Below are 27283 nucleotides of genomic sequence, written 5' to 3' on the forward strand. Positions count from 1 at the left end.
TGCCCCGCTCAATAATGAGGAAGGCGGCGCAGCTTATCCGATGGAAAAGGCTGCCAGAATGCGGAAATACCGGATTCTCGGGTCTATCACCACAACTTGAATGGCAACAACTGTCTATTCGGCTATCGCCAACCCATGAGCTTCTTTTCTGACATCAATGGCTTAGTGATGACTAGAGCGACTTGTTTAACGTCTAAGCATTTCACTACCAGACGGTGTCATGGCTTGCGAGTCTAAACACACACACGCCATCTGTGCATTCATGCCCAAACATCTTTAGAAAAAGCAGTGCTTAAGGGCAAAATGCAGGGGTATGAGTATTACATCTAGAGTCTCTAAGGCTACTCGAAGAGATGCACGGTTGGGCCTACTCTTAGAGAATGGTTTCTGTCTCGATATCCTCTGCATAGGCTCACAGCAAGAATTGACATCTACGGATCTTCCAGCCACCTTATTGGTTGGCACCGGGGCTGAAGCGCCCAGCCTGTCGCTTTGTTGCATCTGCTGAGCATACCACAGTCAGTGGGCGGGCCAATAGCTGGATTCTAAATGCTCTCCGCGTTCATAGTAATCTTGATCCAAGGAAGTCGGGGCCTGCACAAGCCTGCCTCCGCATGTCTCTTCCCGCATCATGCCAGAGTTTGTGTGTACTGGGAGATGTCGAGTAGTGATTCTGTTCTGAGGACAGACTGGAAGACTGGAGTCATACTCTAGGGTCGTTGAGAGACAGACTTGAGGGTGCGTCAGGCTATATAGCAACAAGTGTGGATACGACTGGGGTTCTCGTTCATGCATAGTAGCTCACATTACATACTTCTCTGACATTAGTGGTGTCGAATCGCAAAGGATTTGAAACAACAACTATCCTTCGCGCTATTCTTCTCGCGCCAATGTGTGATGCGGCTCGGGTGCCGGCGCCCCTGATAACAGATCTGCCGATGCCTTGGAGTGAGTCAAGCCTCTAGCCTCTTCTTGGCAAATGGAGCCCAGTGACCAGCCTCTGTGCCGCTATAAGCATGCTGGGGGTACAAAAGGCTATGCCTATCGATTGGCCCTTCAGGGTGTAGACAGGCCCGGTATCATCTCATTAGAGGCATTGCCGAGGATGCGGGCTTGGATGATGGGAAACTCCCAGGTCCGTCAACGGAGGCCCTCTCGGCCGGTCCGGTCCAGTGCCACTTCCACGTGTATCCTGTTGCCGGGGTCCGCATCTAATCGCGGCATTGGGCATCATGTGCCATGCTTCTAGCCTCCAAGATACGACCAAAACGGCGATCGGACAAAGGACTCCGATATCGACGCGGGGTTGAATGCGGAGGTGAAGACGCAGTCTAGAACAATACAGGAAAGTCAACGACAGATAATGCCGGTGGCTTCTGGCAGCTGATCCGGGGTTACAGCGCCGATTCACGGCCGGTACAAGATAGGCATTGGCTTGTTCTATCTTGAGATGCAACATCAACGGGGTTGAACGGGACGCAACCGACGTGGGCTTGATCCACTCGCCTAAGCGTCCAATCCGAGCCTTGCGATTTGGTGCGAACCCGTCTCGCCGCCGGTCACCTGACCGGTCCGGCAGCATCTTCACCGATGATAAGCCCCTCTAGCTCTCGGTGGCGTATCTTGGGTTGGGTCATGATGGGTATCAGCCAGATAGAGGCATGTAGCATTAAATATCCCATCCCGCACTGCAAAAAATGATTCCTATTCACGATAATCATCTTCATCAAAGCGAGTTTATTTACTAGTCAAGATGTTGAGTTTTGGCTCTGCTTTTCTCTTCGTCCTTGCTGCCATCGTGGTAGTGGCAGCTCGGCGTATCTTCTCCAAGCCTCAAGTAGCCCACAGTCACCCCCCTCCACAGCTCAGCAGCACCAAAATAAGCTCACAGCCCCTTCCTGCAACATGGTACGGGTCCGAAAAGATTCACGAGCTGGAAAGAAGAGCCATCTTCTCCAAGAAGTGGATCCTACTCACTCACAAAATTCGACTTCCTGAGAGTGGCGCCTACATCCGCTATGAGGAGGCTGGCTTCAACTTCTTCCTTATCCGAAACAACGAGGGTATGGTCAGAGGTTTCCACAACATTTGCAGGCACCGAGCCTTCCCTGTCGTCACCAAGGACAATGGAACAGCCAGTATCTTGTCTTGCAAGTATCACGGATGGTCATATGGCTTCAACGGTCAACTGGCAAAGGCTCCTGAGTATCAGAACCTGAAGGGCTTCGATAAGAAGAAGAACGGGCTGTTCCCTCTTCATGTTCATGTCGACGAGAGAGGCTTTGTCTGGGTCAACATGGATGCCAAGCTGAAGCCGGAAGTTTCCTGGGCCTCTGACTTTTCTGGCGTTGACCGCCTCGCCCGACATGAGTCTTTCAACCTCGACGACTACAAGTTTGATCATACTTCTCAAGAAGATATCGATTACAACTGGAAGACTTTGGCCGATAAGTACAGCTCCAACAGCAAGATCGAACAGCTTTTCACTACGGGCGAAGAGTCGGAAAAGAGCTCCAGGATGATCAGCGACTTTTACTTCCCTAACGCTGCCATGACATTCTCGTAAGTTCCTAAGACCTGCATCATCTATATTATTGATCAAATAACTAACACAAACCAGGCCTCACTTCTTCATCATGATGCGATGCAACCCTACTGGACCTGCCCGTTCTTCCGTGGAGTACGAAGTCTTCAGGCACCAGGACGCCAGCGATGAGGACTTCAACCAGGTCCACGACATCATCAAGCGTGCTTCTGAGGAGAACAAGTCGCTCCCCAACCCTTCTGAGAAGAACTTCAACACGGGCATCCTGGTCAACGAGGCTCCTCTGTATTTCCAGAGCCAGGTCCGCCAACTCCTGGAACACCACAGTGGCCTTGAGGAGGTGGCAAAGAAGGAGATCCGACCGGCTCAGCAGATTCTCGACCAGACCTCTGAGCAAGATGAGAGCCTTTTCTCCTCTTGTTCAGGCTTGTCTTGTGGCAAGCTTGCCAAGGAGTTGGCATGGTGAGAAGTCGTTCAAACTGGTGGTGTCGAAGATAGCTTGAGTGAAAGGCATGCAAGGGTTCGAAACGGATATGAATAAATGTCAAGGATAGGAGATTGGTGCATATGTAGAGCTAGGTGGCTTTACACGGGCGTTTGGAAAGTTGTAATAATTGGTCTTATCCATTAAAGACGCTCTACTCGGCGCTGACTACGTTCCCATTCTCCTTCTCGCCTCTTCGTGAAACCTAGTCTCACTTTCGCTTGAAACGCGAAACAAAACCCCCAAAGCGCTCCTTCACCTCTTTATAGCTGCTTTTCTCCTTCCCCTCCTCCTCTTTCTCTTCTCCATCTAGCTGCAGCGACCTGCTTTGCTCCTGTTCTGCCTCTTCCCTCTGCTTCTTGTGCTTCTTCAACTCCGCCTCTGGCTCCAGCTGGGTTGTGTTCTCGTTCATGACCTGCTGCGCGAACAAGACTGTACCCTGGCCACCCGTGGCATCCTCTCCCTCTTGAACTTGAACGTCACCATGTTCAAAAAGGTCCTTCACCTTGCCAGACCCAAATAGTCTCTCATAGACAGCCAAGGTAGTGCCGAATTCTTTGGCCACACCGACCTTAATGGCGTCCAGCAGCTGCAGTGCATAGGTTTGGCAATTGTTGGTGATGAGATTATAAGCCGGCTGTCTCTCTCGAATGCTTTGAATGACGGATTCGCCTGAGCCACGTTAGACAAGTATTCTAAAAAGAACTTCTGCCGAGGAGTAGATAGTCATAGAGGATATGCAACTCACCAGCCCGTCGGGTTGCGTCATCGTTGAACCGCGTCTCGCCAACTTTGAAGGTGTGCCACTCTTCCCGGTTGATCTTCTCATTCGTGTAAATGACATCAAAGTTTTCGTCCTGTGCACGATAATCCAGTCAACGAAAGAAGTCGTCGTTATGCAACAGAGGAGCTCACCATCCACAATTGGTGAGCAAAGTCACCAACGAGTACGGCCCAGTGCTGCGTAGGATCCGGATACTTGTTGATCTTCTCGGTAATCATCTTACCCAACCCAGTGTCCTCTGCGAACCATTTTCCGGCAATGCCGCCCACAGGATGCCAGCCAACTTCGACTGCGCGAAGAGGCCCGTTCATCACAGGGTCCGTCACAGGGACGACATTGGGCTGATGACCGAGACCCGCTGCATGCTTGAGGGCCAATTCTCCCTTGTCGAGGTTCTTCTTGCTACATGAAACAGATTAATCCAACATGACCTATAAGGCAATCGTTGGGAGAGGTGTGGGTAGCACCCGAACGGAAGGATGACCGAAGCAAAGAAAAAAATGGCGCATACAGGAACTCTGCCACCTTGTCCCTCTTCCTCTCCTTCTCCTTCTCTTCGTCCGACATGACACCTAACAAGACGAGAACTGCTTCGAGATGAGTGACGAGCCGCCCTCGAGGGGGATATCAACAACTTGAGAGAAACTAGAGGGTCAGGTCTCGGGCTCTCGAGCCGCACACCAAGTCAGCAATTCTGAGGGGGCTGAGCACATTCACGTGAGACACTGCGTTAGCAATTTCACGGCTAAGACGGCGTATCGCTGAGTGACGTCAGCCAATCACAACGCGTTTTTCGGCGTGACAGCTGAATCACGAAATTGGCAATATCCTGCGATGGGGAACACTCTTGGCTCTTGGCGATAGTCCTCTTGCAAAAGTACAAATTTATTGAGTCAGAGCACAGGTTGCAATAATAAAGGAACATAGCTAAAAGAGGGTTGGTCCTGATTCACCTACTACGCTATAAATGATGAATAATGCTTCCAAAGCTCTTATCCTTCAACCCTTTCCACCAAGGAATAGCATTCCCATAAACTCAAGTTCCTAATGTCCCTTCCAGACTTCCTTCAGCAGCTCCTCAACCCCAGTGAACTTGTAGTCCGGGAAAATCTTGTTCCACTCATCCGACACAGTCCAAACTCCTCGAGTCATGGCGATGAGAACTCCAATAATGGCCATCTTGGAGAATGCCTCTACTTGGTCTTTGGGGATAGAAGGCAAGTCGATGCGAGGGTAATTATCGGTCTTGAGCTCTCCAGCCGCCAAATCCTCCATCTTGAGCCACTCAATCGTGAAAGGCTCGCCTAAAAATGGAATTAGCGCCCTTCTTGACGGTCGAGCTATGAAGGACCTACCTCGGATCTTTTCGCCGATTTTCAGGAGCTCCCCGATGGTGATTTTATCGCCCTGGATACCTCCAATGACGGGCCATTCCCCTTCATAATCGACAGCGCGTGCGACCACATGGGCAATGTCTCCAACGCTTGTATAGGTCATTTCATCGTTCAGAGAGCCCTCAACAACAATTGCGCGTTTCTTTTCCAAGTCAATGTTGAGCGGGAGCGTGGTGATATACTTGGACGCCTTGAAAGGGTGGCAAAGATAATCCATAAAGGAGCCTACTTGGAACCGACTATACTGGAGAACCTTTTGCCTAGTTAGTGCCATTGCCTTTCAGACTATAGAATAACTCGCGGTGACCTACCTTCTTATCCTTGTTCAGATTCTCCAAGTACTGACTGACTTCAACCTTGCCAGTATACCAAGGCATTGCATCAAGGGAAGACGACAGCTTAACGCCACTAATTATCGGTCAGAACTTTAAAAACTTGTCTTCTTCGAAACTTGATCTCTCTACTCACGTTGACCATTCGGATGGTGCGAAGCGTGTAACCCCAGCCTCAACCGATGCATCAATCAGATTCTTTTGAGCCTGATTTTCTGGGTCAAGGTGAGCTGCGATGAAGGATAGTACTGTGTGAATGCCCTTGAGAAGCTGAACCAATTCCGCTTTGTCTTGGTAGTTCGCCTGAACCCAGCGAACGCCGGCCCGAGGTGGGAATTGCGAAGGGTCCTGTATCGCTATCAGCCTTTTTTGCAAAACACTTTGGGGGTGAAGATAATGACCTTTCGAACCAGGGCAGTTATTTCATGTTTTCCCGTTGCGACAAGTTTGTCAAGAACTTCACTAGCCAGCTCTAGATGCCTCGGTTAGCAAAGGAGGGTAGGAAAATGGTTGGTGTGGACCAACCACTCGAGCCTCCTGCAATAGCAATCTTGACCATTGTGTCGGTTGTTTAAATACTTGGGGAACAGATAAGGTGTTGGATGAGTGGATGGTGTAAGTGGTTGTGTTGCTGCTCTAGAGAAGCTGGATCCTATCTACTTATAGTAACGCAGTCTCCCTTACAAATGAATCACGACTATGAGGCGAACAATGCGGCTCAATTCTTTCAGCTATACGGAGTAACTACATCACCTAATTCACGTAACTATGCACCCCGGCATTGGCCGCTGTCAGAGCCGCATGGGTCATGATGCCGGGCTGAGCGGCGTAACCATGCTAGCCCGGTTACGTGATCGGGCAAATCTTGACCGACCCAGCAGCCCTCTCGGGTCAATCTAGAGTCTGACAAATCCACCAACGTGAACTCTCACATAACATTACCTAACATCACACTCCGATCAAGACACACGGCATAATTTCAACGACTTGCATTTTCGACGAATATGGCACCTGCGCGCATCGATATTGCAAGTGCTGAAGACGAGCTGAGTGTAAGCATGCGTCCAAGTAGGCGTTCCACAGCGAGACCACCACTAACAAGACTCCAGCGTAGACGAGAGAGAGGCCGTCGTTCACAGGCTGCCTTTCGCAAACGCCAAGCTCACGCCGCTCAAACTTTGTCAGATCAGAATCGTCGTCTCATAGAGGGAGTTCAGAAAGCTGTTGATGCAGTGCACGGCGATGAGCGAAAAGAAATTCTCGACGCCATCGCCAACTTGGCCAATATTGCTGGCCTCGAAACCAAAGACAGCCCGTTGCAAGACACAGTGCCACTTTCGGGAGAGGAGGATATCACAGTCGATGTCTTGAGTGGTAATTTCACTCACAACGCCAAGAGTTCAACTGGTACTTTCACGCAAGTCTCCAACCCGACACCACAACGTCTTGATTGCGGCATATGGCTCGACCCAATGCATTACAGACGCGTCTCACTCCCACCGCAAGATATCATACCCTACCTAGGGCCCGGTTCAAAGACCTTTGCTGGCCTGCTCTTTTGGTCTGTAATGGACCACAGTCTGAACGGTTGCAAGCATCCACATGCAGAAGCCTCCACGGTTATCAAGACCGGGCTGGGCCATTCGACAGCAACCCAGGACGTCAAGATGTCTTTTATCAGACGCATGGTTGAGGCAAGATTGGAGTTCAAGAAAACTGGTTCCATTAGCGCAGAGCATGCCTCTGCGGCAGAAAACGACCTAGGCATGGTCTTGCGTAACCTTGTTGAAACCGATTATCGGGCCAGGGGGAAGGACCCCGACCTGTGGCTATCCTGTGTCGCCATCGAACAGCGCGTGAGGAGTATTGCTGGTAACAGTGCATTTCTTGTTCTTGAGAAGGCAGCGCGAGACGAGGGCGAGAGCGACTTGCGAGAGGCACTGAGCCGGGTAAAATGCAGGCTGTCCGACACAGGGGTTTGCTTTGGGGATGGGCCTCGTTGGAATGTCGATGTGGTTGATGGTTTGTTCCTCGATCCTATTCTTCAGGCGATGGGGAAGATTTAATGGTGTAGAAGCCCAACGACGAAAATTTGACTTTACTCCATCGTTGAAGAAACATGAAGCTCAAGTGGGAGGATAGAATTGTTCCCCCGTGCTGGGTGATGTGTGTTTGCCGAGCGAAGCGACACTGCCACCCGCTTTTGTAAAGACATCATGTAATACCTCGTTTTATTACTATATGGCCCAGTCATTTTGCTTGCTATATATGCATTAACCTTATGACTCATTTCTGCCATGGCCTGACTTATTACTCTTCAAAATTTCTAGAAAGCCAAAGCGTTTCGCTGATCGCCCAGCAATCCTTGACAAAGGGTCGAGTGCCATGTGTCTGTTACTGGATGGGGCGATTCTGTCTTCAGGGGCCCTGGCTCAGCAATATGGAGCGGGGAACGGGAAGCATCTTGAGCCAAAATGATGCCGAAAGCTGAAAATGGTTACCAAGAGCGCGGGAAAGAGATGCAATGGGACACAAGCGCGGGGGCTATGCCTGATAATCTGGGGGGGTTCAAGATGACAGGTTTTCCCCATGTGAAGATGTCTTAAGGCCTCCAAAGACTCCACGAGCTGACACGAATCTGCAGTGACACTGCCTCCTGAGGCGGGGATGCGACGCTGACAGGCTGGCGCGTCGGGCCATTAGCCCCTATAAAATCATCGCGTTTCCCTCTTGAGCGACCGAGGATAAATGAGTGCCCCAACCAGATCTAAGCATAGTGTCTCGGTGACAGGGTTGTCTCACCCGCGGGAGCGCCCTGTACAAGGGTTTTGGGGAGCACAGACTGGGTCACGAGGCCACCGTCAGGCACTGACTGTCGCAGTATCGAATGACAGGGGGTGAATCTGATGATGGTTGCTGCCACATGTTGGGATATAATAAGCCGAGGCCCTCCCCAACCAAATTCTCAACAGCTGATTCTTTTGCAAATCTCTATCGAGTATCAACAATAGAGAAGATGTATAATCAACCTTGCGTCAAGTTCTCCTACCTGTCCTGCCCTTTGCTGCCTTGCTTGGCACAGGACCCTCCACAAAAGGCAACCCAAAACAAACTGATTGACACCCTCGAGAGTCTCGATGCAGGCTCATTTGCTAACGAGGCGGAGCGGGTTCGTACCATGGAGGCCCTCTCCCTGGCCTTGAGTAGGGTTCAGAAGCCATGGGACACTGTCTGGCAGCACAACTGGGTGAACCCGGCCACCAACGCCTGCGTCAAGACCTTGATCGATGCTGGAGTGTTCAAACAGTGGATCAGATCTGGAGGATCCGAAAAGACATCCAGGGAGCTAGCCAAGCTCACAGGAACCGATGAAGTTCTCATCAGTAAGTCGCAACTTTCTCTTTTCACAGAGCAATATTAATCGAGTGATAGGACGCATGATGAGACAGATCGCAGGCCAAAATTTGATCACCGAGACTGCTGAGGACACTTATAAGCCAACATCGTGGGTTTACTCTATCGCAGCTGATGAGGCACTGTCAAACACCTATGGAGCGCTCTATGACTTTGTGAACGGTCCCATGTTTAGAAGTCTGCCATCCTATCTCAAAGAGACAGGGTACAAGAACCCAACAGATCCAAAGAAGTGCAACTGGCAGTTCATGAACAAGTCCGATGCCACTCTATTCGAGTCTCTCGGTTCTAATGCTGTCGCTGCCAAAGAGTTCAACGATGCCATGCAAAGCCATTCCAAGTACAACATGACTCCCTGGCCTGAAGTCTACCCAACTCGAACTCTCGTCGAAGGCTCCAAACCGGATCGTCCTCTAGTGGTTGATGTTGGCGGTAGCAAAGGCCATGACTTAGCAAAGTTCCACAAGCGTCATCCTGGCATCCCAAAGGCAAGCCTAGTCTTGCAAGACTTGCCTGATATTCTCAAGGAGTTGACCATCCCCGAAACAATCACGCCACAGCCTCACGATTTCTTTACGCCTCAACCCGTCAAAGGAGCTCGAGCTTACTTCCTACACAATGTCCTGCATGATTGGGAAGATCCACAGGCTCTCAAGATCCTGAAAAACCTCGCCGCCGCAATGGAGAAGGGCTATTCCAAACTCCTTATACATGAGAGTTTGATCAGCAGAGTCAAGCCCTCCCCTCGTGTGACCACTTCAGATATTACCGTGATGGCCTGCCTAGGGTCCAAGGAGAGAACTGAGATTGAATGGAGGCGTTTGGTGGAGAGGGCTGGACTACGTGTGGTGAAGATTTGGAGACAACCACATTCGGTGGAAAGCATCATTGAGACGGAATTGGTTTGAGTTCATGGGTTGGCATACCCATTTGGTGTTAGTTTGGTCAGAGTGTATCATTGCATTACGTTAAAGGGTCCCATAATCAAGTTGAGAGGTTCTTGTTCAGGAAAAACTATCGGTTCGAGCATTCGGAGTGACAGCAGCAGCCGTTTCTATATCATGAGAGCAGGAGTATCCAACTATACCAAGACTTCACAATAGGCGGGCAGACCGAATTAAAATGCGTAGGGACGGGAGAGTAGGGCTATCTCCATTTCCAAGCCAATGACAATACTAAACCAAATAACATAGTGGGAGTCCAGGAACGATGTCAATCAAGGCGAGCCCGTAAACCTACTAGAGGTACACCCAGATGGGGGCCGGCCGATGTTGCCAACCAACCTTCCGGTTTCCCCCAGCCTTGTTTACCCCATCATGCAACTGAAAGCTAATACATATTGTTCGGGTCATCGAAAGAAAAATGGATAGTTAGGATACAAGGGAGAGTTGCCCTGTCACAGTATCCCGTGTCGATCCCAGATAAGTGCCCAAGGGCCGCTCTGCCGACTTGTCCCGAATGTGCAAAGCTATGATACGACACAGAGAGTCCTGCTTGTCTTGGAGCTGAGTTATGTTGTTTGGCTTCGTGTCATGGCTAAGGCAGTGAAGATGCATGTGTGACGCCACTTGCCAGTTGTCCGTCACACAAACCCTCACTTGGCAACCTACATATGCAGGCCAAGGCCATCCCGTCTCACCGAGAGCATCTTCTCATCGGGCTTGACTACACAAGCAGGCTAGCTATGTCTCAACTTGGTGACGTCTAACCAATCACGCCAATCCAGCATCCCACCATCGTGGCCTCTGTGAGGAGGGGTTACAACTCCACACCCTAACACTCTCGAATGCAGGCTGAATAATCCTTGGCCAGTTCCGATGGACATCAAGGGTATTTATCAAATTGTCTACTACGGATGTTCTTGTACTTCTTATTAACGCTCTTTAAGTGGATGTTTTAACCCTAACCGCGGTCCAGCTTCAACGCCTCTTGGAGGCGAAGGCGCTCACCAGCGTCGACGTTGTGAAGCTATACTTGGCCCAGATCTCAAGGCACAACCATGCGGGCCTTCACCTGAATGCCATGAATTTTGTCGCTGAGAGCGATTCGCTTCTAGCCCGCGCCCACGAGCTCGACCATGAACGCAGTCAAGGAAAAGTTAGGAGTCCTTTTCACGGCATCCCCATAATTCTCAAGGTCGGTTCGGTCATTGTGGTAGCCCTCAGTCATTAATCATCGACAGGACCTTTGCAACACGGTCGACTTACCAACAACATGTGGATCATACGCTTTCAAGCAAGGCAGGCCCAAGAAGGACGCCAATCTTATCAACACACTCAAGGAAGCCGGATTGATCATTCTAGCCAAGGCGAACCTCAGCGTGAGTCCAAGTGTCCAGACGAACTATAACGTGCTAATTGAGCGTAGGAACTGGGAAATGCCAAAGGATCGGGTCTCATGGCCGGGTGGTCTGCTGTCGGGGGTCAGGTTCGTTCGCAACAGGCCACTTTGAATGCTTGCTCTGCTGATCAATACCACCAGACACAATCGCCCTATATCGAGGGGGGCGTCGCCGAGAACGCAACATGGTTCACCAACACTGTCAGATCTCCCAATCTAACTTCTTCTTTTACATCTATTACTGACACCTGGCTAGGGCCCCGCAGGCTCCTCATCGGGCAGCGCTGTTTCTGTTGCTGCAGGCTTTGCCCCAGTGTCCCTCGGCACTGAGCTCGACGGCTCCATCATGATGCCATCCGCCAGAGCCGGTGTATACGCTGTCAAGCTCACCCCTGAGAATGTCGACAATGACGGATTCCAGCCTGGAGCGCCTGACTGGGATAGTCAAGGTCCATATGCCAAAACGGTGACAGATATCGCCACACTCTCGGCCATCCTGCAGCTCCACCACCCAGGCTACTATCAACCATTGACTACGTCCTGGACCGGACTCAAGGTAGGCTTCGTCGATCCTTCGTTGTGGCGGAGCTATCCCACGGCCATCGAGCCTGTAGAAGGCTTCTTTAATCAGACCGACAATGCCCTGTTCGCTGCCCAAGCAAAGATCGAGGAGTCAGGCGCCAAGGTGGCTCGATCGGTGCCAGTTGCGTCATGGGAGGATATCACCGGCGCCATGCCCGACTTTTCGCAGATGGAGGAATTATTTCGTATGTCGATTGGCCTATCCGATGCATATTCTTGCTAATATCCACTAGCCTTTCAAATGAAGCGGCGATTCCCCAAGTTCCTGCAGTTGTTTGAAGGAGTCCCTCAGACCCTTGAAGAGCTCATCAAGTTCAACGAAGATCATGCCGACCTGGAGTTTACTGAACGTTAGTGACAAACATTATCCTATGCATGCCATCAGACTGATGTGAATTTCTAGGGGACAACAACCAAAAGGGGCTAGAAGCCGGACGGGATACCACCATCACGGAGGAACAGTACGACCGCAACTTCAAGGCTCTACGTGGAGCCGCATCCCATTCGCTACTCAGCTTGATGAAAGAGTACGACGTCGATGTGCTCCTGGGACCGTGTGACTCGCGGTTTGCCAGTGTGGGCGCTGCGGCCGGGTTTCCGGTTGGCAACCTCCCGCTCGGCTTTGCCGACTTCAATGGACGTCCCTTTTCGTTACATGCTATTGCACCAGCTGATGAAGAGGCCAAGATCTTTCAGGTAATGTCGGCTTGGGAGGCGTCATTTCCGGATAATGTCCGCCCACCTCCCTTGCTGGTTGATGATACCTTTCCTGTGCAGCAGATTGTGATGGAGGATGTCAATTAGATAGAAGATGATTCAATCCTTTGATCCATCTGAGCAAATATGAAGGCCACCAGTCCAGATGCTCGTTTGGGCCATCACATCTTGAATAACAATTCGCCTGAGAATCGGCTTAATGTTTGTTGAAAATACTTGTAGAAATTTAATATGTACATCAGAAGATGAAGCTCCAACTAGATTTTTCGCCTCATATGCATGCATGCCGCTATCAAAAAGGTACGCCGTTATGCCCATGCAATTTCAAGTACATCATCAGGTCCCCTCTATTTTTCAGGGAAGCCGTAATTAGGTTTCAATATGCCAATTACTCTCTCCAAGCTCTCATGATTGGTAGACAGTCGCTTAGTTCAAGACGAGACCAGCAATCAAGGCAATAGCGCCAGCATAGCCAAATGACAAGGTGCTAGCAGCATTGGTCGATTGGGCGGCACCAGTCTCGGTTGTTGTCGAGCTGGATTCGGTGGTGGTGGAGGTTTCGCTGGGAGACACACCCTTGGCTGAGCTGCTGGGCTCTCCCGAAGACTGGATGACCTGATCAAGCCTGAAATTTGTCAGTATGCTAAGCCGAAGCGAGGAATATGGGCGGCATGGAACAACTTACATGTGGATCAGGCCGTTGTTAGTGAGCACGTTGGCCTTGATAACCTTGGCGTTGTTGAAGTAGATGTCATCGCCCTTAATGAAGACACGGACGGTAGTCTTGTTGAGAGTTCCGATAACCATTCCGTCGGTGAGATAATCGGTGTAAGTGACCTGGTCCAGGGTGTGGGCGCTGTGCAGAGAGTGTCAGCAGTGCTCGGGGCAGAGAATTAAGCTGGCAACCTACAGGAGCGCTCCTGTGAGCTCCTCCTTGGACAGCTCGCCGGCGTCCTCAAAGGCCTTGGTCGAAGGCGCAAGGCAAGTGACGTTCTTAGAGTGGTCAAGCGCAGGCCAAAGTCCGGTGGCGTTCAAAGCCTTGTCCAAACCTTCGAGCCTGTTGTCCTTGACTGTGACCGTGCGGACGGTGACGGAGCAGGGCCTGGGAGGGAGAAGAACGCTAAGGTCAATTGTGTCAGAGAATGCTCCAATGTCTCAGTTCAGATTGACTCAAGCTTACCTGTTGACAACCTGAAAGGTGTTGGCATCCTTGGGTCCCCATTTGCCATCAATAGTAGTCATCGTGACATCCTGGGCCAGACCGGATCGCAGGTTCACCTCATCTCCCTTGATCTGCTGTCGCTTCTCCTTCTTGCCGCTCTGATCAACCTTCGAAGCAAACACGACCTGACCAGTAGCCTGCTTTCCGAAATCTTGAACGAGGTCCGGTCCAGCAGTTCGGTTGTTGAACTCTTCGCTCTGGAGCAGAGTAGGGACAGTCTTTCCCTTGGGGTCGTCGAAATCCGAAGACTGGAGCGACGCGGCCATGATGTGGTAGGAGAAAAATACTTGGATGTCATCCTCGTCGAGCGCAGTCACGTCTGTGACTCCAGCATTCTTCAGGTATTTCTCGATAGCATCGTTGGTGGGGACAAGGACCGTGATGTCGGTAGACTTTTCGGAGAAGCTCTTGGTGAGTCCCTGGGGAGCAGCGACGATCAGGGAACGGAAGAGGGAGAGAGTAGGGTAGTCGGAGATGGCGTCGGACAGCTCTTCGGGGAGGGATTGAGCGCCCACCAGCGAAAGGAGGGCGAAGCTGGCGGCGGCTTGACACAGTGAGGAACGCATTATGGTGGAGATGTTCTTAGTGGTTGCGACAAAGACAAACAAGCAAGACGACAGCTCTCCAACTTGGGCAGCCCAATCTTTTATGGCGACAGGGAGGTCAAGATCACGGAAGCAACCGGCAACAGATTAAACTTGGCGCAGGCCCAGGCTCAAATAGTTGACAGCCTGCTTCTGCCGGGCAAATAAGCGGCTCAACCAGACAGCCACAATTGAGGCTACAGGCGTAATAATTACAGCAGTTGCAGGGCCAAGGTGCAGGTAGGAGCACAACCCCAGCCTCAACGGTCAGCACAGTGTCCCATCTGGTAGATCAGGTGGCGTCGAGCTGAAAATGAGCTGACAGGGATGGAGCCAGTAAGCGGCGACCTTTTTGCACATGAGCCCCTGTAAGAGGCACCTAAATTCTCACCCGCGTGCGCCAAATGTAGTGGCAGCGTGCTACTGGGAGTCTAGAAGATGGGGCGCAGCAGGGCTGAGCAAGGAAGAGACGAAAATGTGACTCTGGGGGAAATCTTTGTCTTACTTGCGGCGGGCGGCCGACCCCAGCCTGATGTCTTGATGCAGGAATGGGACTTTGAGGAGATCGTTTTGGATGAGGCATTGAAGGAGGATGGTATTCAAAAGCAATAGCAAACGCCTTGACGCCTTTTGGGGCAGAAAGCAATGGCTTGGGTGGAAATTGGAGACGCCTCAAATGAAGCCAGCTCTTTGCCCAAAGCGGAAAGTGTTGAAGTTAGCCCAAAGTCACTTCAGCGCTATGGCAATGCGAATTCTCCTTGCAAGTGCCGATTAGCCAAATCTTCGTCTTTCAATGGAGCGCCTCATTTGTTCAAAGCGTCTTCGAGGCAAGATCCGAGCGCTTTACTTTTGTTTTGGCTGATCGACGCAAAGCTGTAGGGTAGCTTCACTTGAGGATCTCGATGGGTCACCACCACACTGACGGGTCCATTGAGGGAGCTAATTTCCAATGCATTTACAGGGGACCGGGTGCGACGTTAGAGGCGGGTAGCTAATGATTCAGGGCGCTAGCTTTGAATCGCTGTTGCATTTGGCTTTAATGTTTCATGCAGGGTCTCTACTCTGATGATCCTGATGGAACAATCTCCCAAGCTGATTCCACACCATCTGAGTGTGCTTTCCATGTTGTCGATTAAAAGGTCTCAAGCCCTCTTGAAGACTCTATTTTCTCTCCATCTTACAAGATCAAAATCGGCATTTCACGGCCAGTGGTTCACGCGTAAACAGGTCTGACATGCTAATGATAGCGCTCATCTACTTGTCCCATTCGCGTCTAGGCTCTCTATTTATAGTTCGGATCCCATCACTTCCAGCGTCTAAGCCAACATGTCAATACTGTCAAAGCTGACACCTCCACTAAGATACTTCGTGCCAGAGCTTCCGGTCACGATGCTGATGGTCATGATCTGCCACTCACTCGTGCTCTGCTTGAAGGCGCTCTTCGGAACCGTGAACTCAAGCTTGACATTGTTTCCACGGTAGGTGCCGGTAGTCAAGCTTCGCGTGCTGGCTTGGTTGGTTGCTCCGGGTGTGCGTGCTGACCAGTCGTTGACCTTGATGGTAGGTCGTCCGTTGATGTAAGCCTGGGTGATGCCAAGACGGATCGTGTGATCCTTTCCGAGCTGTGCCTGGTTCAGGCGGAAGTAGACGAGGTGGTTGTTGTTGATGTCCTGCCACATATATCCGGGGAAGCCATTCGCCTTGCTGGTTCCAACAATAAAGTTGCCGGCATCCCAGTTGGCCAGTCGCTTGTCAGACGGGTGCATATACGTAGGCTTCATCATCTTGTCCTCAAAGTTCAGGAAACCTCGGGGTGTGCCGTCCCATTCTCCAATGCGCCAGATGGCGTTGTCGTCGGCGGGATCGGTGGCCTTGACAGTGTTGACGGCTGTGCCAGCGCCCTTGTTGATGGTGACTGTTCCGGTATAGACCTCCAGCTCCTCCTTGTACACAGTCATGGTGTAGGTACCGGGGATGATCTTCTTGATTGACCATGCGCCCTTTCCAGCTGAAGCCACTCCCCAGTACTGGGCCTGGGCGTTGGACAGGCCGACGGTGTAAGTGTAGCCGTCCTTCATGTTGGAGATTCCGACACCCGAAGCATAGCCACGGTCACCCCACTTAGTCCATCCATCCAACTGGTAAGAAGAATCAGTAAAGTCGCCGAGGCTGTCAGGTGTGCAAGACGGGAAGAACTTACTCCGAGGCCATCAATCCAGGTCCAGTCTGCGTTACGAGCAAACAGGTTGGAGTTGGGGGCGCCTCCATCAGTGAAAGTCAAGACACTAGGGCCCTGAAGACCGAATCTCATGGGATCCGTGCTGCCCATGTTGTAGTAGTAAATGTCATACAGATCCTCGCCGGTTGCATCGGCTCGGGTAAGAAGAGATCGGAAAAAGGGGCCACCGGAAGCCTTTTCGTGGTTGGAACGGATCATGTACAGACCAACCTTGCCGTTTGACTTGCCCACGTAGTCATCTGGTTTTAAGCTCAGCCTCAGTGCTAGTTGATCGCCCTGGCTCACTTACAGTCCATGGTGCGTCCATAGGTATTTCCCTGGTAGTGCTTGCTCTTGGTGATGCCGTTGCTGTTGATGCTGACATCGGAGGCCTCGATGTATGAGCTTCCAGGATCATAGTAGTCTAACTGCATCAGTATTTCCAATCCGGCATGTGAAATACTCATTCAAGACGTACCGGCGTCGGTCGAGGCATGGCTGAAAATGCCAGGCTTGATGCGCACAATGTACCGCATGGCCGAAATACTGGTATCAGCCTTGTTGGTGAACAGGTAGACATTGTTGTTCTTGTATCGCACCACAATGTAATGCTTAAGAGTTCCGTGCTGGACCGAGACCTTGATGACATTGCTGCCGACAGAAGCGATAGAGACGGTGCTGGCTCCAAGACCAGATTCGACATGGCTGATGAATTTGTTAGTATCGCAATCAATTTCATACCGAGTTTCTCGCTTACGTATTCTTGCCGCCCCAACCGTTAAACTCCTGGCCCTTGTACTTGAGCGAGTTGATGTCACCGTTGGACTTGCTGACGCTGATGACAAGGTCAGCCCCTGAGTCAATCACGTAGTTGCCATTTTGATCTTTCCAACCCCAGGCTGCAGCGACAGCCACGGGCCAGAGCAATACGGCAAAAAGAGTAGTCAGAAGCAACATGTTTCAGACTGAGCGATGTGCTGTGAGGCTCTCCCAAGCTCTCAATAACACCCAGTGGCTCTTATATAACTTTCAGCACAGGCCCAGGTCGCTACATAGCCTCCCTAATCGACTCATCACATGAACTTTATATCGTCAGGCCAAGCCCGCTTCACCGGCCGTCGCGGAACGCTCTTGTCCAGTTATGGCAGCTTAGCCCGGTCTATCCGTTATTGAGCACTGACTTGCACCGTTTTTCAGGGTTCACAGGGGCATTAAAGCCGAGGTGGGTTTGTTGAAGCCGGTGCTATACCGATTCCTCAATGGCGGAATATTAAAAGCGGGTTTACGGACTGGGACCGTTAACAGGGGTCGACGGAAGGACGACGGAGCTTTAATCAAAGGATAGGACTTGGCCAAACGTAAAGATAAGATAAACCCCTTTATTTCAAAATTCCATGGCTATGTCGGAATTATGGCATCTCTCAGAACACATACAGATTCAGTCCTACTACTGGACGCTTTCCTCGCTTCGACCAAGACACCCTTATTCTCAGGCTGTTCGTTGTTGGCTCCCTCTTCCATGTTGATAGTAGCCAATCGTCTCTCGGATCCACTACTATCGTGTTTCGTTGCAGCCCATGAGTGCGGGAAGTATCGATTGATCAGGGGCTTTGCATAGGGCATGCAGGCGCATATAATTCCTGACCAGGTTTCAATGACGCTGTATCCTGATTAGAACTCGCTGAGCAGTTGGTTGAGATTCCATATACCGTACCTCCATTTCAAGCTGTTCCCCCCTCGATAAGTTACGTCCAGGTTGTCATCTAGTTGTATGGTTGATACCAAGCGGAAGATGCTCACAAAGAAGACACTGCAATCCAAATTAGTTACGACTCATAGATAGGTACCTCATAGGTGATCCTCACAAGCCTCCTGCCATCAGCACGACAGCAATCCCAATCTTGCGGCTCAAAGGGACCTTCATGGGGCGAAGGAGCCAGAACGGGAGAAGAAGAATGACACCATCGGTTGCAGTGTTAACAGCTGCACTGACAATCTGAATGATGATTGTCTGTTGGCAGGCAGGTTGCCTAGGCGCCGTGCATTTGAGAATGGCTGATCCCACAATGTTCACGATAGCGTTGGCCACGACGATGAACAGGACCGCATATGAACACATCTTAAAATAGATGTCGACGGTGAAGCGCAGATAAAACGTCAAGACCGAAGCCTTGATGAAGACTGTTGCAATGTTGTAGACCGGCAGGCCACCCCATTTTGTGCTCTGTAGTCCCCGGAAAGCATGAGCTATCAGGTAGTTCCAAGTCGATGCAGCAACTCACCTTGAGGAGTATTTCCAAGGACTTTGGATCGATATTCCAGATGTGATCCCCAGAGCCAAGGCGAGCATCTAGACGTGACAGACTCTGGTCAGCTCTTGACCACTAACATGGACGGGTGCTTGGCAACGTACTCAAGGCGGAGTCTACTGAAAACAATACGGCAAAGATCTGTTCAGGAATGTTAATTAAATTCGGTAGAAACACATCAGATACTGTTATACCGTGGCGAGAATAATGAGAGCTGCAGGCTGTCAGCAATAGGACCATGATGGATGATGCTCACTCACTGTCGTCGACATGCCACTTATGAACGACCCTCTTGCTCGTCCAAAGGCGCAAGATGACAATTGGTATACAGAATATGGGCATCAGAACCGAAGTCCAAAAAAGCTCTTTGCTCGGACCTTCTGTGTGAGAAAACAACCCCCCGGAGCTCGCAGGATGAGGTATGGGTAGGGGGAGGCCCGACCCTTGGTGACCGTCTGGATCCATGACACGTGGGCCCGTTCCTCACTTCAGGAACAGGATTAGTTCCAAATTCTGGAGGACTCAAGGGAAATGCAGTAAACCCTCATGGTGGGCGATATTGCAGGTTGTTAGCTTGGGCACGTCACAGCAGCCAAAAGAAAGAACGCGGGAGAGGAAATGCCGTCCGGGAGGGTCGGTATTAAGAGAACAATAGGGCTGAGATGCGCAGGACGAAAACATGGGGGACTGGAACATATGCAATACGAAACGCAAACAGCCAAGAGCCTGGTTGCCGTGCCTGTTCTCCGTTAGACTCATAACAAGGTTCGACAGCATCACCAAGCACCGGAAGGGTTGAGACGGCCACAAAGCCAGATGGTGACGCTATTGGAGCCACAACTGCCGGCCGGCCAACGGGACTGACGAAAAACACGGACGGGAATGTCGTGGCGTCGTCTAGTCCCAGGGGCTGCGACCCTAGTCCGATCTGATCGACATTGTGCGGGCGCTGGGGTGTTACCCCCGAGATGACGGGCAAAGCCACGATGGAGATGAGATGGAGATTTCTGGGGAGGCCGAGGTAATAGGGCTGGTGGATTGTATCCAGCATCTGCATTTCGCATGTTCGTTGTGAGATAGACCCAAGATGTTGGGACCTACAAGGAATGCGTTAGGTATCAAGGATCGACACGGAACGGTTAGGCACATGCCGGGAAACAAGGGATCAAATGCGATTTGCAGGTCACATTTCGGTTTTGACTCGCGTCAGGTCTGTTCTCTGATCGAGGCACCTGGGTTGACACACAGTCCCTAGTCGTGGCGCCAATGGCAGGTGTCCCGAGCTCTCTCTAACAACAGGCTGGGAGAGTTGATCGAGGAACGGTGTTGCCCAATTATCTCGATCGATTTAGGAGTTGTCAAGGTACCAGGGAAGCTGCCGTAGGCGCGTAAGAATGAGCTAAGCGGAGGTTGCCTTGAGGATAATACCGCCAATTAGGAGATGAGGAGCAGGAGGATGCTACTCAGTGGCCGAACTCTAGAATGGTGTTCCTGGCTTTTTTCATAACGGCGTTGAACGGCAAGCCTTGCCGTGATTCTCTCAAGCCTGGATGCCAGTTCGCCTTACAGGGCAGTTGCCCACAACACGCGACACACGTAGAATACAGGCGACACATGGAAATATGCACGGGATGTTGTGGCCGGTGAATAAGTATTATTGGTGGTTTCTGTAAAACTATCATACCATGGGCCTTTCACCCGTCATAGGCCCCGAGGCGCTTCCGCTTCAAAACATAATCCATCCTCTACATCTGTTCCTTGTCCAGTCCCTGAGCAGCAGCCTCGTTCTGGATCTCAGCCTCGGTCTTGTACGACTTGAACTGCCTCGCGGGGATACCCTTGGCAAACATCTCATCAAGCTCCTGGTATGATCGTCCAGCGGTCTCGGGCTGGTAGTACCAGAGATAGGCGAGCGAGAACAGGCAAAGACCGCCAAAGATGAAAGCAACCTTGGCGCCGAGGTTTCCCTGGTCGGGGTTGAACATGAAGGGGATAACAAACTGCCACATGACGTTGATGCAGTTTTGCACGGCGTAACCAATGGCGATAGTCTTGACGCGAAGACGGGAGGTGGAAACTTCGCAGAGCAGGGAGAAGGCTGTCGATCCGATCGAAACGTTGTACCACCAGCTGTAGATGAGAATAAAGGCAACCGTTCCAGTAATGGCAGGCTGAGAGCTACCCAGGCCGAGACCACCAGTGATGAGGAGGAAGATGGTAAGAATCACCAAACCCCAAAAGGTGAGAGCACGTCGGCCGACCTTGTCAACCATGGCAGCGGCCATGAGGTTGCCGACGATGGAAAGCACGGGCTGAGCAATCTGAATCTGGTAGCTCTTCGTAGTCGAGTAACCCGCAAGCTGGAGATAGTAGGTGAAGTATCCAGCCACAAACGCGATACCGGAGAAGGCCTGGATGCACAGGGGCATGATGCTGATGATGGTGCGGCGCAGGTTTGACTTTCGCAGGCATTCCATGTAGGTGACGCCCTCGGTTTCCTTTCTTACCTGTTCGAGTGTGAGCTCAATGAGAGCGATCTTCTTGTGACCGGCTTCGCCGTCGTGGCCAAGCTTGCGAAGACTTCGAATAGCGCGATCCCGCTTTCCCTTGGAGATGAGCCACCATGGCGACCTAGAAGTAAGTTTGTTAAACGGCTCAACGGTTTTTTATCGGCTTATGAACTTACTCAGGCATGAAAGGGAGGAGAAGAGTGGCAACACCAGCGAAACCAAACTGGCAGCAGAACACAGTTCGGTAAGCCCAGCGTGTCTCGACGTCTCCAGTGTAGTTGATGACGATAAAGGCGACCAGAGGGCCAATACCATAGGCCACACCAACACAGCAAGTAAAGACACCACGAAGAGCCAGGGGGGTGATCTGTGGAGTGTCAGACAGATTATCCAACCAAAATTATCCAGAATCGTCCTACCTCTCCGATATAGCTGATCATGGTGGTGGCAACAGCACCAATCATGAAACCATTAATCAGCTTTCCGATGAAGAAAACCAGGTTCGTTGTAGCGATAAACTCGACAGTAACGGCGATGAACGAGATGACGAGAGCACCGGCGAGGACGTTCTTTCGACCGACCCAGTCTGCGAGTTCGGCCGAGATGAGCGAAGAGATGACGGCCCTGGGAAAAAAGTGTTAGTGACAGAATAGACAACTCAAGAGGCTAGAAAATACATACGTAGCAACTGGAGCACCGCTGAAGGCAGACTGCCACTCAGCCGGGATCACATAGTCATCGCCAAACTTGAAGCCAAAGTCCTTGCGGAATTGAGGGATACCGATGACACTGCCAGCGGCCTGCAGATCGAAACTGACAAGGATAATGCACCAACAGGCGTAGATGCACCAGGCCGAAGCCCAAGGGTACTTGACAAAGGAATTCCAGATGCCAGTTTCGTGATCCTCCTGGTCAGCAAGATGGCCGAGCTGCGCGTCCTGAGCAGCTTCAACCTGCTGGGCTTCGATCTTCTCCTCGCCGAGAGACTTGTCTCTGGTATCCGCCATGATGGCAAGTAATTGTCAAGATCTTGCGAGTAAGAATTGATCGACAAGAGTGGGTAATGATCTGGGGAATAGAAAAGAATACGAAAAAACGAGGTGGAAACTCGAGTTATTATAGCAACTTTTCCTCCCACCCCCGGGGGGGCGAATGACTCGTATCTTGACTCGGTAGCCAATGCCCCCAAATGCTCCCGACTATTGACATCTGGGGACCCCAGATTCCGCCCTTTGATCGTCGTGTGACGTCCCTTCAAACGGAAAAAGTCTGGGAAATTAAGAATAACCCATGTCCTTGGGTGCTTGCGATTGCCTATTCCAGACCCGCTGAGTTCTTAGCATCACCAACATCCAAGATGCGGAGTCGTTTGCGGGGTCTCGCCTAACCGAATAGTAAAGCGGGCCGACTAGGCTCGGTGAAGTTGCGAATTGGAGGTAAGAAGCCAAGTTCTGGATCACCTTCTCCAAGAAAAGAGTCAAATAAGTGAGCCGAGCTGACTCTTGGCTCAAACCCTTGGCCATCAAGCGATACACACACACGCACACACACGCACACACACAACTCCAGGCCGTTGATAAGCCAAAACGGGAAAACAGTGCCTAATGTTGCCCGTGCCCAGCCAACGCCCAGTAACAGGGCCATGATGACAGAACATTTCCAACACGACGCTAGCCCAAGACGGGTCAAGAGGAGGCGGTAACGGGTCCAAGGTTCGGCATGTGCCATGAGCAAATCGGGGTGGGGAACGGTTCGCCTAAGGAACAACCGTTTGCGGCGTAGAATCTGTGATACGCGGTGTAGGGTATCAGATGAGCCCAGGGGAGTGGTTCACGGCGGAGACGGTCAATCACTTTCACGGTTGATGGAATGTCTGGCTGGACATGATAGCAAAAGAACAAGTCTGAACTCTGCTAATCTGTCATTTTTATTCATGTTTTTCCTATGTAGTGGTCCCACTATTAACTACTGATTAGCATCACGCATCGCGTCTCTGTTATGTTGCTCTGGGTTGGCACTCGGGTCCAGATTTAGAGCCCAACTTCGGGGTACGTCGGCAAGGGCAAAGCACAGCAAAATATGGGGACCACAAGTATCTGGGGGCGGAGAAGTAAGCATCTTGTTTTTATTCCGGGGAATCAATCAAGAGCTGAACCCATCTCCATGGTCGTTGCGGCGCATCTCCTCAGCTCACGGAGCCGCCAAGCACTCGTGGCAATCCCGCACCTTATCCAAGACGGGAATGGGCTCAAACTCTCCAAGGGAGGTGTCGTCCCAAACAGGCAAGACGAAGCACTGCTCATCGCATGGAACTAGCTTCGGCTAGGGAGAGAAAAATTGTTCACAGCATCAGACATTCAAGTTGGAGACCCCTAGCCGGAAACGAGGCATCACGTTGGAAGATGATGTTAGCGATGCCTGACATCCTTTCTTCCTTTGCCGAACTTTGTCGGCAATGCGGCAAGTCTGAATCGTATGCCATTACGAGTGCTTCTAGTCTTCTATAGAGATTAAGGTGGGCAGTGACGACTACAACAACCAGCTAGCAAAGTAACAAGTGTGATAAACTCCAACCCATCTATGCCCCTATTTAGGCCCCTGATGTTCTAGCCCAGCCTCAGATGCCTTCTTGTCGGCAAGTTCGCAGAGCGTGTTCCACTCATCAGCACTGACCTTGGTCACGCTGAGTCTCGACTGCTTGATGAGTTGCATCGCCTCCAGAGGCCCACCAGGTTTTCCAAGCTCGCGAAGCTCCTTGAGATGAATCGGAACGGCAAACTTCTTTCGGAACTCGACATGCACGAGATCCCAGATGGGCTTCTCCTTGGTCGACTTGGGATCGTAGTAAGGCGCGCCTGGTTGCCGTGCGGATTCTAAGACGGAGGGTTAGGAGGTCCATGGGAAACGTGCTGGACTGCTTACTGTCTTCAGAAAACTCCTTGACAATCTCCATGGTGCCCATGATGCCGGGCTCTTTGCAGTTGCTTGCATAGAAAAAGGCTAGATCACCAACGTTCATGTTTCTCATGTTGTTGCGAGCTATGGAGGGTCAGTACTGTTGGGCCAGAAGTTGCCGTGGTCTAGACAAACCTGCGTAGTTTCTGATGCCTGTAATCATGTAAGCCACCGTGACATTCTTTGAAGATAAAAACTGAAGACCTACCATCCCATCCTTCAGGCTCATCCTTGTCTCGAAGGTCGTCTATGGAGAACTTTACGTCGATGCCATTCACGATGCGTGTCTCTGGCTCAGCTTTCAGGAGCCAGTACCACTGGCCGTCATGTCTGGGAGCTTCAGGATTGATCGCTGGGATCGAGTCCACATCAGAGTCCTCAGACGCGGCACGAGCACTGTTCTGAGCCTCATTCTTAGGTGCATCTTCTTCTTGAGACTTCTTCTTCGGCTTTGGAGCATCAACCTTGGTTGTCGTTCGACTCTTGGGGGCTGCCTTGGGCTTCTTGGGTTGCTTCTTCTCCTCTACTTTGACTGTTGTCTTCTTGGGGGGAGTTGGTTCCTCACGGGCTGGCTCGTCGGGTGGCTGGCGGCCTTTTGATGCCGCCTGACGAAGAGATCGTCTTTTTGGCACGGCTTCGTCATCGGCGCCAGAGCTAGGCGCACTTCTCTTTCGAGGCGGCATCTTATTCGTGGGTTGCTGGTTGAGGGATAGAGTTGACAGCTCCCAAACCTTGATGGTACGCGACGTGAGGCGACGCGTCTGTGGCTGAGTAGCAATTTCAGCCACACATCAACAGCCACACCCCAGGACTCGATCAGAAGGACTCGATCAGGCAGTGACTGAACTGTCAAACACACAAGATAGTGAATGATTCCATAGTATTGAATTTCTAACTCAGAAAATCTGGGCGAGATACTCAACAAAAGCCTGAAAGTGGGTGGCTAGCCCGTAGTGACGTGCGACAAATCTGGGATTCTGCTCAATAACAAACATCCGCCCATATCCATCATTCCAAATCCATTGGTATCATACTCCTGTTCCTTTTAATTCAAATCCAATTTCCGTCAGTCTGGGTATCCTTGATCAAGATGGACCACAGAAACTCGATCACGCCCCGCAGCTCGTTGAGCTGTCCACCCTCAAGCAGGAGGAAGACCTGGTGGTTGTGGATCATCTCGGGGGTATACAAAGATGCGACCCGTTCGCTCTTCTCAATATCAAGCTCCTCTTTAAAATTGTCCAGGTGACCGTTGATATCGTGGAGAACGTCTGGATCCAGTTCCAGGAACTGTGTGTATGAGATGAGTCCCTGGGGAGTCGATCTCGTATCTGACTCGATCCATTCTGAGCCATGGTTTGTGAGAATTGTGGTGATGGCCTCGGAAAGATCTACCAGTGACCGCGTGACTGTAGGGTCAATGATGCCTGGTGTTGGGTGTGAATGGCAGAGTTGGGAGAGAAACACGACAATCATCTGGATGTGGTCCTTCAAGTCGTACAGAGCTCGGCGGATGCGACAAACAGCAGGATGGGGCGGTTGTCGTCGAGACGATCTGGGTGACTGAGGCGGCTGAAGTTCCTTGTCGGTTTCCTTGAGCGGGAAATTCATCCATTTAGTACGGAATTCGTCAAAGTCACTATTCATCCATTAACATTACTATATCGCCTCCAGTAGCAAGGATGAAGACTCACACTTTGAAAATCGGCAAGAAGTCTGCAAGTGTGTTTTGCATGTCCTCTAATTTCTCTAGACAAGAAGCCAGCGCCATGTTGGCGCTGAGAGGGATGTCCTTCGCCTCTAAGGGGGTTGGGAGGATGCCGTCTGTCGAGTCTGTCGACTCTTCTGTGGGCTTGGGCTTGAGGTGCTGCATTTCGCCTTGAGCACGGAGGAGCTCATCTCTGAGGTTGGAAATCCAGTCCCAGACACTTGCGCTGAGAGGCATCTCGTCGGCGTCGACGTTGGAGCCTTGGGCGACCCAGTGCTTGGCATAAGCACCTAGCATGGTCTCTAGATCCTTCGCCTGTGTCAAGATGCCCTTGCATGTGGATTGTAGGAGCGATAGAGTTGAAACTCGAGTGCCTGCAAGTTCGCGCGCAAGCTTTGCGACATCGTCGAGCGACGTTATCGCTGTGCAACAAGATTTGTGGCAGTCGATGGGGTTTGCAGAGAAGGTGTCGTCATCCAGGGACGTCTCTTCAATTGAAGCCGACGCTTTGGCTTCGGTAGCTTCATTGTGGGGTGTCGGCGATCGTTCTGGTGACTGGCGCGGGCTCTCAGGAGTGGGTTTCTCGACAGCTAGCTCGACTTGGGGCGTATAAGACCCTGGGGAATGATGCGCTTGCGGGGGGAGGAGAGGAGATGTTGGTCGTGAGTGGTGGTACAGGTCATGGTCATCATCATCCGGAAGCGACAAGACGGAGGCAGCGCTCTCGACCTCCAGCCAATCGTCGGCGATGGAGTCTCGACGCTTCTCGGCCATGGCGACGATGATGCGATAGAGAAAACGACGGCGAAAGCGATGCGATGCGATGCGATGGCTTGGAGAAGGATCAAAAAGAGGAGAAGTCGAGAGTTTGTATGTAGCCTGCTCCAGGCAGACGTCGCGGCCTCGATTTAACGATTGGGCGCCTGCATGCGACGACAGGACACGCGTAGCCCCCAAAACGCTTAGGTCAGCGCCTGCGTCGCCTGTGAATGGATATGGCCCAAAAAGCGCCATCTTACGTCGAGGCATTCGCAAGCTTTCTCACCTGCAGCTGCCACCTCATTTTCAGCCTTGAACAGGGCATATTTTGCGCTTAAGCGAGGATATGTTTTTGTAGGGCTGGGTGGAAGGTTTTTTTGTGGGGAGTTGAAAATGAAGCCATCGCCAGTTGGACTGGTAGCGTCA

General features: G+C 51.4%; 10 protein-coding genes and 2 pseudogenes across 12 annotated transcripts, besides 2 other annotated features; 4 read left to right on the top strand and 8 right to left on the bottom strand.

The window, feature by feature from the left end:
• Positions 1 to 1732: 1732 nt before the first annotated feature.
• On the top strand, positions 1733 to 3011 carry NCS57_01196500 (Rieske domain-containing protein; the record flags this gene model as incomplete). Its single annotated transcript, XM_053061656.1, has 2 exons — positions 1733 to 2562; positions 2621 to 3011. The coding sequence occupies exons 1-2, from the start codon at positions 1754 to 1756 to the stop codon at positions 3009 to 3011; spliced, it is 1200 nt and encodes a 399-aa protein (XP_052908184.1). The 5' UTR covers positions 1733 to 1753.
• Positions 3012 to 3240: 229 nt separating this feature from the next.
• On the bottom strand, positions 3241 to 4398 carry NCS57_01196600 (annotated as a pseudogene). The gene is made up of 4 exons: positions 4325 to 4398; positions 3945 to 4215; positions 3778 to 3886; positions 3241 to 3701 (listed from the first exon to the last, which is right to left on the bottom strand).
• Positions 3241 to 4398: a sequence feature.
• A 459-nt stretch (positions 4399 to 4857) lies between these two features.
• NCS57_01196700 (NmrA domain-containing protein) lies at positions 4858 to 6098 on the bottom strand (the record flags this gene model as incomplete). Its single annotated transcript, XM_053061657.1, has 6 exons — positions 4858 to 5117; positions 5169 to 5460; positions 5519 to 5615; positions 5676 to 5887; positions 5941 to 6011; positions 6065 to 6098. 6 exons carry the CDS (start codon positions 6096 to 6098, stop codon positions 4858 to 4860), a joined length of 966 nt encoding a protein of 321 aa, XP_052908185.1.
• A 445-nt stretch (positions 6099 to 6543) lies between these two features.
• On the top strand, positions 6544 to 7605 carry NCS57_01196800 (uncharacterized protein; the record flags this gene model as incomplete). The annotated part of the gene is made up of 2 exons (XM_053061658.1): positions 6544 to 6591; positions 6649 to 7605. The coding sequence occupies 2 exons, from the start codon at positions 6544 to 6546 to the stop codon at positions 7603 to 7605; spliced, it is 1005 nt and encodes a 334-aa protein (XP_052908186.1).
• Positions 7606 to 8555: 950 nt separating this feature from the next.
• Positions 8556 to 9861, top strand: NCS57_01196900 (Methyltransf-2 domain-containing protein; the record flags this gene model as incomplete). Its single annotated transcript, XM_053061659.1, has 2 exons — positions 8556 to 8922; positions 8972 to 9861. 2 exons carry the CDS (start codon positions 8556 to 8558, stop codon positions 9859 to 9861), a joined length of 1257 nt encoding a protein of 418 aa, XP_052908187.1.
• Positions 9862 to 10870: 1009 nt separating this feature from the next.
• Positions 10871 to 12679, top strand: NCS57_01197000 (annotated as a pseudogene). Its single transcript has 6 exons — positions 10871 to 11050; positions 11112 to 11273; positions 11321 to 11494; positions 11550 to 12060; positions 12109 to 12225; positions 12279 to 12679.
• Positions 10871 to 12679: a sequence feature.
• A 339-nt stretch (positions 12680 to 13018) lies between these two features.
• NCS57_01197100 (uncharacterized protein) lies at positions 13019 to 14380 on the bottom strand (the record flags this gene model as incomplete). Its single annotated transcript, XM_053061660.1, has 4 exons — positions 13019 to 13217; positions 13278 to 13448; positions 13503 to 13712; positions 13773 to 14380. 4 exons carry the CDS (start codon positions 14378 to 14380, stop codon positions 13019 to 13021), a joined length of 1188 nt encoding a protein of 395 aa, XP_052908188.1.
• Positions 14381 to 15714: 1334 nt separating this feature from the next.
• On the bottom strand, positions 15715 to 17573 carry NCS57_01197200 (Rhamnogalacturonan endolyase; the record flags this gene model as incomplete). Its single annotated transcript, XM_053061661.1, has 5 exons — positions 15715 to 16536; positions 16599 to 16876; positions 16927 to 17040; positions 17095 to 17321; positions 17374 to 17573. The coding sequence occupies 5 exons, from the start codon at positions 17571 to 17573 to the stop codon at positions 15715 to 15717; spliced, it is 1641 nt and encodes a 546-aa protein (XP_052908189.1).
• Positions 17574 to 18014: 441 nt separating this feature from the next.
• Positions 18015 to 19390, bottom strand: NCS57_01197300 (uncharacterized protein; the record flags this gene model as incomplete). Its single annotated transcript, XM_053061662.1, has 7 exons — positions 18015 to 18276; positions 18331 to 18426; positions 18482 to 18840; positions 18899 to 18966; positions 19030 to 19066; positions 19120 to 19139; positions 19186 to 19390. The coding sequence occupies 7 exons, from the start codon at positions 19388 to 19390 to the stop codon at positions 18015 to 18017; spliced, it is 1047 nt and encodes a 348-aa protein (XP_052908190.1).
• A 1280-nt stretch (positions 19391 to 20670) lies between these two features.
• On the bottom strand, positions 20671 to 22442 carry NCS57_01197400 (MFS domain-containing protein; the record flags this gene model as incomplete). The annotated part of the gene is made up of 4 exons (XM_053061663.1): positions 20671 to 21556; positions 21612 to 21802; positions 21855 to 22059; positions 22117 to 22442. The coding sequence occupies 4 exons, from the start codon at positions 22440 to 22442 to the stop codon at positions 20671 to 20673; spliced, it is 1608 nt and encodes a 535-aa protein (XP_052908191.1).
• Positions 22443 to 24021: 1579 nt separating this feature from the next.
• On the bottom strand, positions 24022 to 25124 carry NCS57_01197500 (EVE domain-containing protein; the record flags this gene model as incomplete). The annotated part of the gene is made up of 4 exons (XM_053061664.1): positions 24599 to 25124; positions 24526 to 24543; positions 24358 to 24474; positions 24022 to 24308 (listed from the first exon to the last, which is right to left on the bottom strand). Exons 1-4 carry the CDS (start codon positions 25071 to 25073, stop codon positions 24022 to 24024), a joined length of 897 nt encoding a protein of 298 aa, XP_052908192.1. The 5' UTR covers positions 25074 to 25124.
• Positions 25125 to 25440: 316 nt separating this feature from the next.
• On the bottom strand, positions 25441 to 27127 carry NCS57_01197600 (uncharacterized protein; the record flags this gene model as incomplete). The annotated part of the gene is made up of 2 exons (XM_053061665.1): positions 25441 to 26029; positions 26085 to 27127. 2 exons carry the CDS (start codon positions 27125 to 27127, stop codon positions 25441 to 25443), a joined length of 1632 nt encoding a protein of 543 aa, XP_052908193.1.
• Positions 27128 to 27283: the final 156 nt, after the last annotated feature.

The sequence above is a fragment of the Fusarium keratoplasticum genome, chromosome 10 (genome assembly GCF_025433545.1).
Source record: "Fusarium keratoplasticum isolate Fu6.1 chromosome 10, whole genome shotgun sequence".
Taxonomy (NCBI): Eukaryota; Fungi; Ascomycota; class Sordariomycetes; order Hypocreales; family Nectriaceae; genus Fusarium; species Fusarium keratoplasticum.